The 16,709-nt window shown below is 38.0% G+C and overlaps 1 protein-coding gene across 2 annotated transcripts in view; it reads right to left on the reverse strand.

Moving 5' to 3' along the window:
- Positions 1-1,128: 1,128 nt before the first annotated feature.
- NDFIP1 (Nedd4 family interacting protein 1) overlaps positions 1,129-16,709 on the reverse strand; it is a 57,865-nt gene continuing 42,284 nt past the window's right edge. For both annotated transcript variants that reach the window (XM_058733207.1, XM_058733200.1), the window contains exons 4-8: positions 15,950-16,037; positions 14,935-15,059; positions 12,942-13,008; positions 9,942-10,047; positions 1,129-2,209 (exon numbers count right to left, since the gene is read on the reverse strand). In XM_058733207.1, coding sequence (XP_058589190.1) covers positions 9,944-10,047; positions 12,942-13,008; positions 14,935-15,059; positions 15,950-16,037 — 384 coding nt within the window. In that variant the 3' untranslated portion in view covers positions 1,129-2,209; positions 9,942-9,943. The remainder of the gene's footprint in view (positions 2,210-9,941; positions 10,048-12,941; positions 13,009-14,934; positions 15,060-15,949; positions 16,038-16,709) is intronic.

Genomic DNA, 16,709 nt, shown 5'->3' on the forward strand with positions numbered 1-16,709 from the left:
AATATACAAAACCAAATAAGGCACAAGGACCTAAAGATTAAACACAAAGCGAGTTTATAATGTTCCAGTTTATGTGGTTTAGAGACCTTCTATTTTGTCCTGTAAGATAATTTCAATAGTTCTCTCTTGCATGCATCCCGATTTATTATGATTGTTGGAGATATATTCATTCTTAAACTTAGAACACGATATAGGCTATAAAATTTTCCAAATTATACTGTTGGCATAATCTAATTCAAAATGTAAAAATCTTCAAAGAGATTCAAAGAGACTTTCATTAAAACCCCCTGCTTATCTACTGCAAAATATAACTTTTGAACAAGAATATATAACTATTACAAATAACAAACAAGATGGAATGATCATTGAAATGTCCATCTAGGAGGCCCTCAATTCTCCTATTTAGCTCTCAAACAACCTACACTTCTATGCATTACATATTGACACCCCTAAACAGACTTCTGAGGCTGATCCCAGATATTTGCATGCAGGAGATAAAAGAACATTTGCAGCTGCCATACACGCTGGTGATCTGTGAGTTACATGACCATCTTGCTGCATGCTGCATTTGTTCTTTATATTTTATTTAGTAAGTGGAAGAAGGGGGGGGGGGGGAACACATCAAATGGCTGACATTGTAAGAACCACGGGACTTTAAATTTAACACAACTGGGACAAGAATAGAAACGGAGGAATGAGGAGTCTTTCGCCTCAGCCGGGTTCTCATAGGGCTTAAACTAGTGGATAGTGCTCAAATGAGAAAAAGAGCAAAGGCAAGAAACATGCAGAAAATATTGGAAATAAACTATCTAGGATTAGGTCTAAAAAATGAAGCATAATTGGGAGTTCTAGAGTGATTTAAGATCTCTACAACTCCTCTGTATTTAGTCCATTATCTTTTGCAGAACCAATTTTCACATACATCTTTAGGAATGTACTGAGAATAACAGAAGGGAACTTTTTGTGCTGAAAAAAAAAGAAAAAGAAAAAAATTGGCTCCAAACCAATTTTTTTTTTTAATTTAATGAATGATTCTGCATGACTCTGTATGAATAAAGATTAGAAAAAAATTGCCTTGGCAATGAACAAATGCAAACCAAGAAATTAAACACTAATCTACAGCAGAAGTTGCTACACAAGAGACGTTTATTAATGTTCTGTTGTATTTACAGTTTTAACATAGCAAACCAAGGTGAATTACCACTTGGCAGAAAGCACATCATTCTACATTTATAACTCATCGGTTTCTGCTAACACATTATAAAAGCAAGTAGTACTACAGTATGTTAGGGATCATCTCAAAAGTTCCAAACTAATTCTTTCTTTGCTCCTTAGTATCTAATACCCTCCCTACTCCAGCCCTTGGCCTAATCATCAGGAGACAAAAAAGAAAGGAAGGAAGGAAGGAAGGAAGGAAGGAAGGAAGGAAGGAAGGAAGGGTAGGACTCTTAATAATAAAGTATCAACTGTATTTTAGTAATTAAGCTGCAATTGTCCTTGTCCTTTTTATTTTATAGTGACAACACCTTTACAATTTCTTAGGTACATAACACAGAACAATAAGGTACTGCAAAATTTAGAATACAGACTATAAAAAATTAATGCTTATTATTCATCAATTAAGAACTTAACTTAATCCTGACGACACCTTAAATGCATTTTGCACTATGATTTTGCTTCCAGGTGTTCACAGTACAACTGAATAAATTTCTAGATTAATTTTAACAGCAAGTATGGATTATGCGTAGAAATGCAGTCATAACAAAAATCTGAACTTTTGAGAAAATCCCTTTTAAAATGGCCAGCATTATACATATCTTACACTAAAATACTTAATTCCAAGTTCATTTTGAGATGGAGGATGAATAAAGCAAGATTGCCCCCTACTGACTACAGGGACAAGGCTCATGCTATTTAAAATGACTACAAACAATAGATAAGGCATTATTAATACATCACATACTTGATTGCGAGAGCTTTTTCAAACATTAACCACTAATGATTCAAAGTTTATGGAATTTTGCATTAACTATTAAAATTTTACACCTAGGAACAAATAAAGAGAAATGATCTTTTTCAACAGTACTTTATTTTTTTAAAGCAGGTGATTATTCCTCTGTGTTCTGCATCTTGATTCACTTCCTGCAGGTGTTCTCTTGCTTCTTGAGAGAGAATTCATAAACGCAGGAAGGCCTTTGCCAGAAAACATCTGCCAGAGAAGGATATTGAATATTGAAACTCTAGTTAGCTTGTTATTTTGGCCAAGAGAAGGATGTAGTCACAAAAGAAGGCAGGATGTTTGCAGACACAAGTAGATTTTAACATAGCTTTAAGATTACTCTACACTGACATCATACTATTCAATAAACATTAACATTTCAGTTCTTAAAGTTACCAAGGACTCTAGAACTAGGAAGAATTTGAATGCTTTCTCTAAAGCCCACGAAGCCAGGGATCGATCTGTCTCTCCAAACGTCCTAACAACATAACGAAATTCAAGTAACACTTCCTTCATCCTGCACTTAACCTCCACAGCAATGACTGAAATTTGGGGACTAAGAGACGGCAGAATCCAAGTGCACAGGTAATTTTCCTAATACACCTGAAGCTCCTGTTTACCCTGCCAATTCTGCCAGATCTCACACAAGGAAGATTTCCACAAAGGACGCCAATGATGTCATGCTGTACTTAGAGCACCGCAAAGTTAAAGAATAACTGTAAACTCACAGGTATCACAGATACTTCTTTCAATCAATCAGACAAAAAAGTCAATGTATTGTGGGGCATATATTTCTGAAAAAATTTGATAAAGAAACTAATTTTTTTAAATGTTTATTTATTTTTGAGAGAGAGAGAGAGAGAGACATAGCGTGAGCCGGGGAGGGGCAAAGAGAGAGGGAGACACAGAATCTGAAGCAGGCTCCAGGCTCTGAGCTGTCAGCACAGAGCCCGACACGGGCTCGAACTCATGAACACAAGATCATGACCTGAGCTGAATGAAGTCAGGCACTTAATGGACAGAACCACCCAGGGACCCCAAAAAACTGATTTTTAAAAAGGAATATACATGACTGAAATAAACACTCTCAAAACAATGCCCATATACTGCATATTATTTTTAAGTTTATTTATTTATTTTGAGAGAGAGAACAAGAGGGAGAGCATGAGGGGAAGGACAGAGAGGGAGGGAGAGAGAGAATCCCAAGTAGGCTCTGGGCTGTTAACACAGAGCCTGACTCAGGGCTCTTGACCTGAGCTGCAATCAAGAGTCAGATGTTTAACTGACTGAGCCACCCACGTGCCCCATATATTCTGTATTTTAAATGCAGTTTTCATACAATACTTTGAGGTATTTCTGTTTTGGCATAATTAATCATTTTGGTTTTCATGGAATTAACAGGAAAACGTACAAGTGACTCCCTACGTTAATGCAAAAAAAAAACACACAACAACACTGAAGACACACACACTACTTCATAAATATTTGAGAAACAACTGTGTGGTATCATGCACCAAGGGAGAGTTGGATGGGCTCATATGGAGACCCTTAGCTTACTTTTCTACCTGTCCAGGTTACTGTAAAAGCTAGAACTAGCCCTTTCTTTTCTATCTTTTCTGATTAGACTGCATAAATCTTTAAAAGGCTGACAAAATGCAGAGAAGCTACAACAGAGGAAATCAATATATGGTTTTTTTAAACTGTTCATATTTTTCCAAATTCCAAATTCAGTTGGTATTCAAGTAAACCAGTAATAGTGACACAAGAACAACTTTTCTTTAGATTGAGAGACCTCAGAATGTACAGTGACAAAGACATGAGAACATAAGGAACTCTAAAAACCAAGCAGAAGCAAAAAGTGTATCAGCAGGCCTATGTCAAGTGGAGGTTTTTGCAATGAGGCTAGACTTACTACAATTTTAAGTAACTTCAGCTTTATTACTTTCCATTAACAGATGAAAAATGATGTAAGAGTTCTTATTCATTAAAACACTAGAATTTGCAAGAACATATGATATAGTCCAGGTAACGATCTGACCACTTGCCTTAGATCATGCTGCTTCCACAGAGGTTGATTAGATCCCTCAAAGTCAGAACCACCCAACAAACAATAAAATTCCACTAAAGGAGTCTAGATAGGTTAACAGTGGGTAATCTCAATCACTATACAGGCTCCAAATGAAAATTATTACCGCTCTCTTAAACCTGGAGGCCTGTCCAGACAGACTTGACTCACAAGATGTCACAAAAACAATGGTGGAACACAACTGGAGGAAAGAAGGCTGTTAGGGACTCTGGACATCATTACTAAACTGTAGATCGGATCACTTCAGAAACAAAAGGAACCATCAGCCTACAGATCATTTAATCTCAAGAGGAAAACCACCATTTCTTCTTGAATGTTATATGAACTTTTTTTAGCAAAAATACCACTGGGGTGCCTGGGTGGCTCAGTCGGTTAAGTGTGTAACTTCGGCTCAGGTCATGATCTCACGGTTCATGGATTCAGGCCCCGCATCAGGCTCTGTGCCGACAGCTCAGAGCCGGGAGCCTGCTTCGGATTCTGTGTGTCCTTGTCTCTCTGGCCCTCTCCTGCTTACGCACTGTCTCTCTCTCTGTCTTGCTACTTGACAACATAGTCCAACAAATTTAACTTTAACTTGGGGTGAACTTCCTTTAATAAATTAAGAGAAGTATTAAGGAGGAGGGGGAAGTTTATAGAAAGGGAAACATCATAGAAAAGGAAAAATAGCATCATATGGGGGGAAATTTTACATATCTGGTAACTAATAGGTACAGGTCACAGGAATCATTATCTAATTGTAAAGCGTCCTATCTCATTAATGCCAGGGCTTACAAACTTTTCCCTCCTATTTTAATTTTTTTTTAACGTTTATTCATTTTTTGACAGAGAGAGACAGAGTATGAACGGGGGGAGGGTCAGAGAGAGACGGAGACACAGAATCCGAAACAGGCTCCAGGCTCTGAACTGACAGCACAGAGCCCGACGCCGGGCTCGAACTCACAGACCGTGAGATCATGACCTGAGCCGAAGTCGGATGTTTCACCAGCGGAGCCACCCAGGTGCCCCTCCCTCCTATTTTATATGTGGTTAAAATAACAACTTAAAATCTTTTGGGCTTCACAGGCACAAGTGCTTCTGGAGCAGCGTCTGATACCAGTTCACTGTGCTACCACATTCAAACTACTGCAGCTAAACCCTTAGTTCCTTGGCAGCATCAGACGAAGTGGTACTCCATAAAAATTTATTTTCCAGTAAAATGGTAAATAAGAAAAAGTATGAACACAACATTTTTGACCATTTCAGATAAAGAGGTTTCTGAAAGGTATCTGTTTCTTTGGAAACAATACAGAAGGAATGTTCTGTTTTTCTGCTTCCTCACAGTCACTCACTTCTTGAGGCCACCGGGCCTACATTTAGCAGTTCCTTCTGGCTTTTCTTGCTGTGGGGCAGGAGACCAGATTTCCTTTTTAAGCTTAAATGAGCTCCAAAAGGGAACCTGAGAGCTGCCCCTATGATAGCAGTACATGAGCCTCACTGTTCGGCTTTTGTAACATCTACTTTGGCTGATTAGAAAGAGGCCTTCTGGGGTCATTTCAAGGTTTGTTTGTTTGTGTGTCCTGTATTTTGGGTCACCTGAACAGAAAAGTCACTATTCTTGTACCCTTTTCCAGAAAATGGCATACCTTAGTACAGCATGGGAATTAAGTTATTTTTCTGTTACGGCAAAGCTATTTTAAAAAGTACCTACCTGTGTCTTTCTGGAAAAAAGTAAGCCTACAGCTAGCTTTTAACTAGTGACATATATATATCAAAGAAAGTTAAGAAGTCTCAGTGAAAGAAAATAAAATCTTCACATCTTCCATGATGGTTTGCTAGCACAATTTCAAACTAAATTAAATTTCCTCTCAACTAGAGAAACATTCTACATTTGGATCTAGATGAAGAGTTCTTATCCCTGTCAATGGACAAAGGAAATTCAGTCCCATGGGATATTATGGCTTTTCAGATTCACTCTGGGGATACTGACAATTAGTAAGGAAGTCATTAGAATTCTAAATGCGGCTCTAAGCCTCCAAACCCCTAATTTAGAGCTCTGAATCCTCTGGGCATGTCAGAAATGATTTCAAATCAACTAGACTAGCAAAGTCAGATAGAAAAGAAAAGAAACTTAAGATGCCCTTCACCAGGAGATGCTCTAAGTTTCTGACAACTCCTAAAGCACAATAAGGCTTCTGACCCCAAAATACAGAGAATCGCAGGGGCCTAGAATGTCCCTTCACAATTCCATCAGCATTAGTACTAAGGACTGCCTACTGCAAATCATAATCCCATACTTTGTTTTACATTTAGAATACTCCTATAAAACATTTCAGACAGTTTTAAAAACCCAAACAAAACAATACCAATTTCTATGAACAAAAGCCACTCAATACAGTCTCTAACAATACAGGAAAACTGAGAAGTTCAGGCTTTCTTCCGAACCTGGCTGTTACTGGTTATGTGTTAGAAGCAAGATGAGGAAGGTGTGCAATCCCCTAATAAACATTGAAATTTCCTTCTAACTGAAGAATGAAGAGAATAGAAGTGTGATCTTGGTCCATTCAGAAATTCAAAGCTACCATTTGCCTAGACCTATAGAATCTATTATTTCTTAAAAAAGAGAAATAAGGGGGCACCTGTCTGGCTCAGTCAGTAGAACATGCAACTCTTGACTTCAGGGTTGTAAATCTGAACCCCACACTGGAAACAGAGATCACTTTAAAAGAATTAAAAGGGGAAGAGAGAGACAGAGAGACAGAGAGACAGAGAGAGAGAAAGAAGTCTGTCCCCTCAGGATATATGGGCATCAATGGATTAGGGGAAATCTATGGGTGATTTGGGCACCCTTTGTAAGGAGAACCATGGCAACCCAAAAGAATTAACTTTTGAATCTTTGGCAGGTAAGAATTAAATGTGAGGCTTAGAAATAGTTACCAATTATATGGATATGGATATGGATATGGATATGGATATGGATATGGATATGGATAGGAAAGAAAAAAGAGGACAATAGTAACTTCATAAACCTACACAGAACATCTGATAAGTCTCTTAAAGTTAGGATGTCCTAGACACAAAAACATATTAGGGCATTAGGCCAGCAGTGTCAACGTCCATCTGAGTCCAGACTTTGTAACCTAATTCAAATTCAGGATATGCCACATACTTTTAAACACGCAATAAATGGGGCGCCTGGGTGGCTCAGTCGGTTAAGCGTCCGACTTCGGCTCAGGTCACGATCTCGCAGTCCGTGAGTTCGAGCCCCGCGTCAGGCTCTGGGCTGATGGCTCAGAGCCTGGGGCCTATTTCCGATTCTGTGTCTCCCTCTCTCTCTGCCCCTCCCCCATTCATGCTCTGTCTCTCTCTGTCTCAAAAATAAATAAACGTTAAAAAAAAAAAAATTTGGGGCGCCTGGGTGGCGCAGTCGGTTAAGCGTCCGACTTCAGCCAGGTCACGATCTCGCGGTCCGTGAGTTCGAGCCCCGCGTCGGGCTCCGGGCTGATGGCTCGGAGCCTGGAGCCTGTTTCCGATTCTGTGTCTCCCTCTCTCTCTGCCCCTCCCCCGTTCATGCTCTGTCTCTCTCTGTCCCAAAAATAAATAAAAAACATTGAAAAAAAAAAAAAAAATTTAAACACGCAATAAAACCTACTTCAAATGTTTTATTTCTTTTTAAAAAAAAAGAAAAAAAACCCAGCACATGTGGCACTCTTAAGGAACAAAGTTTTCTTTCAAATCAAAGTACATACTGCCTTGAAGAAATTTACTTTAACCAATACAAGCCTAAGTTCTTTGCATGCTTTAACTTTTGTAAGAAATGCCTTAGGAATATACTCTACCATGCAGGTATCTGACCATATCTATCACTGTAACTTTCTGTTATTTACATAAATACATTTAATTATACATATGAAATGCTTAATGCAATTTGTCATATTCAAGAAATTCTCATATTATTCTGTTTCTTAAAAACTTTTACCTAATTTTTAGAAGACTTTGTTTTGAAGTAATCTCTACACCCAACACGGGGCTCAAAACCACGACCCCAAGATCAGGAGGGGCATGCTCTCCTGACTGAGTCAGCCAGGCATCCCTGTTGCTTAAAAAGTTTTAATGCTGGGGCGCCTGGGTGGCTCAGTCAGTTGAGCGTCCAACTTCGGCTCAGGTCATGATCTCACAGCTCGTGAGTTTGAGCCCCACGTCAGGCTCTGTGCTGACAGCTCAGAGCCTGGAGCCTGCTTCTGCTTCTGTGTCTCCCTCTCTCTCTGCCCCTAACCCACTCGCATTCTGTCTCTGTCAAAAATAAATAACCATTAAAAAAAAAAAAAAAGTTTTAACGCTGTCTCACATCACCTGGCAAATTAATTATGGTGGGTAGTTTCTTTTCTAGACGCACACATCCTGATACTATCATGAATCTTCAACACAGAGAACTCCACTCTTAGCATCTGATTACTTTTGTTAACTATGACTACCCACAGCAAATAGAGAACAAATTAATGTTCACAAAGGGTTAGCTTGCATTGAACCAACATGTCCCTGTACTTTAAGGGCTGCTCTATGCATTCTACTGTTGCACTGCAAATGGGCTTAGTGCTCAAGATATTTGAAACCATTGTCTCAAGCTGGCTTTGCCAGCCTTGACCTTCAACACTCCTTTATGCTATAATCAAACTGCTGTCCCTTGAGCAAGCTTCATACTTCCTTGCCTCTGTTACACTCTTCACTCTGCTTTAGGTGATTCTGAAATCTACCCCACCCTATCCAATTTCTGCGTATCACTTAAGATGGATGTCAACTGGTACACCCTTTAAAACAAAGCCTTGTCTGATCTTCAGGGGGTGCCTGGCTAGCCCCGTCGGAAGAGCATGTGACTCTTGATCTCAGGGTTGTGAGTTCAAGCCCCATGTTGGGTGTAGAGATTACTTTAAAATAAAATCTTTAAAAACAAAAAACACACAAAAAAAGCCCCAAAGCCTTGCCTGATCTTCAACTAACCTAGCCCCTAGGGTGGTTCGAGATTCCTCTCCACAACCCACCCATCCCAAACTTAAAGGAACAAAGTGAAGTCCAAGAAGTCCTATCAGATCTTGTTACCAGAGAGGACTCTCTCTGGTATACTCTTTCCCAAGATTCCATAGCTCTTCCTTTTTGCAGCTAAAGATGGAAGATGGAGCTAAGCTCTGGAGAAAACCACATAGGAATCAAAGAGGAGCCTTAGCAGGGCTTAGTCCTCCTCTTCTAGGCAGAGGTAAAGGTCCGTTCCCCTTCCTTTCCTTGGGTTTGACCCTCCTTACCACCAGAGTGGTAATGTCAGGGTGTGAACGTGAAGAAGGGCACCAGGAAAGTCTCCTGACTAATTTTAAGAGATGGAAGCCTTACTGGGCTTGTAAGTAGTCTAGGCAAAAGGAGTTCCTCATGCAGACAATGGTTTCTTCCCATAGGAGCTCTGGGGATTGGGGGACCTATGTAATTACAGCCTAGTGATTAGGCCGAAAAGGCTCCTTTTCAATGCTATCCTCTGGAGCTGGTACAATAAGCAGTGGCTTCAGGATTCAGGATTCAAAGATCCTGGACCCCATAGTTACAGCCAAATATCCTAGCTTCCCAAAGACTATGAAGACCCCTGCCTCTTCTATACTGTCAGAACATGAGATAATGTTTTCTCCTATGGTAGTTTTTCCAACTTGCCCATTTCAACAGCTTTTAATGAAAACACGCCTTAACTAAACTAAAAACTGCCAAAAAGGCAAGGACTATGGCTTCCTTACCTTCTCTATATTTCCAACTACAGGGGGCATACTCTACTCTGATCGTGGAGAAAAACTGGCAATGTATCACGTGATTATACCGGGACGAGAATAACATTTTGTGTGATACCTTTAATAAATAAAGAGAACTCTGGTCCTAGGGAGATTTGAGAACGTTTCTGGCATCTTCCGAACTTTTGCATAATTGATAAATCCTCTGAGAAACAGGAGAAAACCTGATTTAAAAAAGAAAAATCAAGAATGAATTTATAATTTCTGTATTAAGTACACCCTCCCCACAGAAATATCCCCATTGATAGCACTATTTCATCATTTTTCTGCTAAAAGTTATCAAAACATGAGCAATTTCCAAAGGATTTCCATACAAAATTTTCCATTTCTCATTGAGAAGACATAATCTTGAGAGCCCAAATGAAAGTCTTTTTGCACATTCAGAATCTAATTGGTCTAAAAGGGAAATAAAAAATAAGATAGAGCTAAACCTCTATTATTTGATAACCTCACTGAAAGGCATTATGAAAACTTACCTTCTGGGTTCCAAAACAGTATTTCAATAATTAAGCCCCCCAAAAAAGACAGGTTATAAAATATTTTTCTCAAAAAAAAACCAAAAAAAAACCCATCCCTCTTGTCAAGGTTTTTTTTTTTTTCTGTCAACTGTACATATGCTGTCCACTAGGTGTCAGGATCCCCTTAACCTATTACAGCAATTCTTTTTATATTTTGTTTCGTTTTGTTTTTGTTTTTACAGCAATTCTTACATTCTCAACTCTAAATTTAATTTCTCTATTCTTAAAAATATATATACAAGTAGGGTTCACTCTGCCCTTTATTTCCCAGGCACTGAAGGAGTGAGGCTGATTTTCTAAGTCTACACCGAAAGCTATTTACATTCAGTTTTCACCTCTTGTAACAACCAACCCCCTCCTCCCCCCGGGAAGGGGGTATGCCCCCTCTAATGACAGCTCACTCTCTTCTGACCTTCCTCCTTCAGAGCTCTTCCCTGAGTCTTAAGAGACATTTTAAAAACACCTTTATGGTGATATAATTCACATACCATAAGCTTCACTCATTTAATGTATACCATTCACTGGCTTTATTTAATTTTAGTAGAAATATAAAGCTGTACAACCAAAACTATTATCTTAACTTGAGAACATTTTTATGACCCCTAAAAAATCTGTACCCATTCAGCAAGCACTCCTCATTCCCATTCTGTTTGGCAGCAAAAGTAGTAAGTGACTAGAGAGCAGGGGTTACCCCATCACGTGCTGGGTTGTGGAATCCTGGTGAAATGAGTGGTTAATATGGAGTGGATGCCTACAACTCAGCTCCAGTCAAAGGGTGGGGGCCAGGTGGAAATATAGGCCTGTTTTGCTAGATATTCCAATTTTTAAGAAAAGTAAAAAAATTGAGACGTTTTATATGGAAACTCCTGATTTGTAAGTGACGGCAACTAATTTTTAAAAAAAACCTCTGAAAATAACTGTAGAACAAATTATAACTACAGGCTAGATGTAGCTCATTGAGTGCCAGCTTGAGAGCTCTGTGTAGACTTGTTCCTAGCAAAACAACAAACAAAATAACAAAACACCCAAGAATTGGTTCTCTCTGCAAGAGAAATTCCCAAAATGATCTAAACATTGGATCCAAATGCACAAGTTATATCCTAAGTGTCACTGTTTTTTCGCTTACTAGTAAGCAGTAAGATAAACAGAATGACTAATTACAAGTATGGTAAATTCTTCTCCCAAGAAACTTTAATAAAGGAAGGAAATCAGTTCATTAAGTTTCTATAAATTATCTATGTTATCAACAATCAACCTAAAAATACATATTTAATGCCTCTCCTTTGGTCCATTCAGGACTTGTCTGAATTTAGGCTTGGGGGATAAAGGAAAGTCACCCTTTTTCGTAAAGATACATTTTCAAGAATAAGCAAGCCAAGAAACTATTCCTCCAAAGTAACTCTTCTATGGGTCATTTTTATTATTAAGTGCCTTAAGATTAAGGGGGGGGGGGGGGGTTATGATTTATCTTTCCTTAGAATTCCAAAGACTATTAGTAGAATAGATGATGCTACTGGGGAAGTGGGGGATGGTGTGATATAAGATTTGTATTTTCTAAGTAAAATTTAGGTTCACCAATGCATGGTCTATCACCTTGGGCAAAGCAGGTAGGTCCTGAATATATTAAGCACCTGTTGGGCATGGGTGCTACACTGTGCTAACTAGACCCATTAGTAGCGTTGCCACCAAGGATCTTGATTAAGGAGGTAACAAGGCAGCCAAAACAGGAGACAGGAGAAAGCGATATCATAGAAGTGGGCGAGGCAATTATACTATCTTGAACGGGATGATCCTGCTATGGTTCTAGAGAAATGACAACAGTGATGGTGGTCAGTTATTGTATCATAAATATTTTCTTCACAAAGAAAGAAGAAGCCAAAACTATTCACCCCACTGTTCATTTCTTGGCTTTAAAATGTCTTAGAAGAAAAAATTTTTAAATACAGAGTAAAAAAAGATAATCTTAAGATGAACAACCTGAAATGCCTAGCATATTATATTCTTTTAATTGCAAAATCATTCTTATTCTCACCAGTACTGAACTAAAGAGTTCTAGAAACCCAATAATGATTCTTCCAGAAGTTATGTCTAGTAAGACTATACATTTTGTTTCTTGCTGACAGATCTGACTGAAGATTGGCCACATACATGCCTGAGTAGTTAGTTCAATTTGTTACAATATACCTATAAATAATTTGGGGTTAAGTTTGTGAACCCTTTTGTCATGAATACTCTCAAGGGGAAAAATACTCGCAAACTATAAAGTAAGTCCTATTAGCATGCCCCACTGGTCACATGGGAAACCTGAGAAGTATATACGAATGGGTTAGGAAAAACCTACCACTGAGAGACCTTTTATTAACCTGCTTGTTACTCTAATGGTGCCAACAACCTAGCCTTTAAGAAATGTTTTACAAATTATACTTACTATTGGTAATATATTACTGTATCATAAGCAAGATAAGGGTTTACTAAAAGCAATTTTACTTCTAAAATTAAAAATATCTTTTCTCTCCTTTGTCCACGTTAAAAGCACTTACCTAAAACCAGGAACACCCACCAGAGCCAGTACTGACCATCAAAATATCCAGGGAAATAGGTGGAAAACTGAAAAATAAAGCAAACAATTTTATAGCAGCTTAGCAAATACAATTTCACGTTTCAACTTAAGGGCTAACAAAACACAAGACTTTTGCATACTAATGCTATCATTTAGCTCCTGCAAATTTTTAAATGAAAATATTTTATGTATTATTGACCTGAAATGGTTATGACATATGCAGACACGTTTCCTTTCATGGAAAGGCAATCTTGAGATATGATTTTGTCTTATAGACTCCTTGTTTTGCAGTGCTCAAATCTGTTTATTTTTTAAAAGGTTTTGTTTTTGTTTTTTTTTTGCCCATGTAATATTCATCCTTCTAGAAATACGTTTTGATGACCCTTTGACTTTGCTTACCCAGTGACAGAACCAATTATTTTGTTCCTATTCTTCCAGGTATGCCTTCACTTTGCAAGCTTTATCATGTACAACACAATAATTCGACTCCTTTGCCAAATAATGGCACATTCTGGCCAAAGGGAATTGAGGGCTGCTAAGGTCTTCTTGCATGTGGAGAGAAAAGCAAGAGAAGAAACAGTTGTCTTTGTTCTGCTGAGCACTGCTGTGCTTCTGCTGTGATGCCTTGAAACTGCTATGGCCGTTTTCACCCTGAGGGAGGAGCAGCTGTACTAACATGCTGAGCAGAAGTGGCAACTGTCCCTAATGATGTCAATGACACCCTGATTTAACTATCCTCCATTTCAGGGCTTGTTTTCATGGGAAATAAATGTGCTCCACGGTTTTCTAAGCCATGTTGAACCCGTTTTCTGTTACAGACCAGGCCATCCTGATACAAGTTGATTCACTCAATTCAGTTTTAAAATTTAGTCAGCTCTGAAAATTTTAGTTAAAAAAAAGATTGGTAACTAATTTTATCTCTGTTTTCTACTGGGGGCTTCAGTGTCCAAGAATTTAACACAGTCTCAGTGTTAAAATATAGCATTTTATTTCCTAATAGAATAACAATTTAAGACAGAAGGAACGAGAAACCCCTTTAGGACTCAGGCTCTTAACCTGAAGGCTTGTCTCAGATGAATATATATTAGCCGTCTGGGGGAAAAGTCCTTAACTTTTACCAGACTCTCAAAGGAACTTGCAATCCTAAAAATGTTAACTGGTTAAAATAAATAAATTTGAAAAACTCCAGCTGTCAGTCAACACCCATTAAATAGTTTATAATGCCAATTTATGATGGATACATTGATTTTATCTATAAAAGCAATAAACTTATATGAAATCGCAGTATACTTTAAGAGACTAGATTTTTTTTTAAGTATAAATTACTTCAACAATTGTGACTACCTGATAACTCCCAGATCACTGATGATTTCTCTCTAATATACTGTAGAGATAAAGTCCCCTAATGGAGTAGCACTTGTTAAACAGTTTCAGCTCCCAGACATTTTGGTATAACCACTGATGCTACTGATAAACAACCCTGGAGGGGAGGAAGAGAGCTCTGAAGAGAGGGAAGAAGGGGGGAGAAACAAAGTGAAAGAAAGAGGGAAGAAGAAAGATAAACTAAAACTTTAGTAGAATTAGTGAGAGGGTGAGAGGAATGCCTATTTTTAATGAGACACCAAAGAAGTGTTATCTTTCTTTTTGTCATAAAAACAACTAATTTCAGAACAAACACACATATTATCCTATTATAAACATTAAAAGCAGAGAAAGCAACTTGTGAACAACCTGTAAGATAGATACCTTGGGGCCACCAATATTCACTAGATTTAAGTATAAGACTTGCATGCATGAACCAACTGCAAATGATTTAGGTTCAACTTCATGAAGCCAGAATAAAGACAAACCTAAAATCGTTTTAAATGTAGAGATAATGCTAAGCAACAATACATGAAAAAAAAAGTCAAATATTCAAACTTATTCCACTTCTTGTTTCTCAAAAGGTCTATCTTTTCTGGTATACAACTTACCCTGACAATCAGGATCCACTTAATTAGAGAGAGACCAAATCCTGAAATGGCCCCATACCTTCCTGCAGCTGAGGTGGTCAGACAAAAAGACAGGAAAAATCCAATCCAGTTAAAGAGGAATGCCACTGTAAAGGCAGAGAAGAAAAAAAAAACAAAACATGTCAAACATGTCCTGTTATTATGGTAAGAGTGCCTTCTACACTTGCTTTTGCTTCAATGGTTTTTCCAAGGATAAAAGCCCAGCCCATCCACCATAACACTTCCCTTACCTCCTACATCCATTCTGTCTTCCTCCCACAAGCAAACAAGAAAACGTATCTATTGCTATTCACTTTCAAAAATGCCTTAACATTCACCAAACTGTATACTTATGACTTGTGCCCTTTTATGTGTTACACTTCAGTAAATAAAATAATCTGATTCAAGTTATTCATCGTCCTACTTCTATGAATCTTGACAGCTACATAGCATCGCCTCTAAAAGCACTGCATTTCCTTTATATCTAATCTTTTTAATACCGCAAATTAAAAAAATGGTTGCTCACTTCTAAGTGACACTCAGGAACAGATAAATGCAAAATAACATCAAGGAGGGGAAAAAAAATTCGGCTGACTTTGATCTGTCAGAAAATAGAAGCTTGCAAAAAAAAAAAAAAAAAAGGCAAAATCAATCAGACTAAGGTCTTCAATTCCTACTCTACAGGTCAGGTCTGAGTAGGAGCAATGCCAAGGATCCTTGCAGACCTAAAAGATGAGGCTTACTTATTAGCTCATGTAAAAATACAGCATCCCCATAACTACTTCAGTTATATTTTCTATAGATATAAGAGAAGACAAACAGAAGGAATATTAAGAAAAATGTATACTAAGTTCCTGAACATCTCAATAAGAGGCATCAAATGCACACAATGTATTAAAATATTAGTTCAACTAGTCACTTTAATTCAGTCAGATACGGCCATACTTCAAAGCACTCTGGTTGGTGAGAGGTGGTCCTACTATGTGTATTTACTTACTGAAAAAAGTTAACATGAAAATCCCATCATTTCCTATCCTCAGCTGGTCAGCATCATCAAAGTCATCCCGACCCACAAAGTCTTCATCCTAAATGAAAAGAGAAAGGTAAAATCAAGATGAATTATTTGTAGGCAAATGAAAGCCATCAAGAAAAATAAGGAAAGGAATAAAAGTGAGTACCAAGGAGAAAATTTACCGCTTTGGCTCAATTCAAAATAATGAGCATTAAGGTTCAGTATGTGTTAAAAATTTCATTTTGTCTTTTAATAAAAGATACAATTAGAGAACAGGCAAATCTTTCTTCTATCTCTATAGTTTTCTAAATGAACTGTTCATTTTATAACCCAAGTTCTTTAAGAATACACTTCAAAAATTATAAAGTTCAAAGAGAAGTATTCACTCAAATATATCTAAAGGAAAAATACATATTTGGCTTAAATTTGCCTTACATTCTAGAATCAGTAACCCAGGGCCTGCTGAGGGCCCAGATATTAGTAATCCAGGACCTTATTAAGAAGTTCAAATTTTTATAAGACATGGGAGAAAAAGAATAGCAAGATCACACATGAAGAGGCTGTGGGGCTGCCCAATGCTCAACTTTACAACCATTTTGTTCACATTAGCATAAAGGTCTGAAACAACCTTACTTCCAAGCTTATTGGCGGAGAGGATCCTTTCCATCCTAACTTGAAAACATATTACTCCAAGTCTAGGAGGTACAGGACCCTGACCACCATTAACCATGTGGCCCACCTTTTC

The sequence above is a fragment of the Neofelis nebulosa genome, chromosome 1 (assembly GCF_028018385.1).
Source record: "Neofelis nebulosa isolate mNeoNeb1 chromosome 1, mNeoNeb1.pri, whole genome shotgun sequence".
Lineage (NCBI taxonomy): Eukaryota > Metazoa > Chordata > Mammalia > Carnivora > Felidae > Neofelis > Neofelis nebulosa.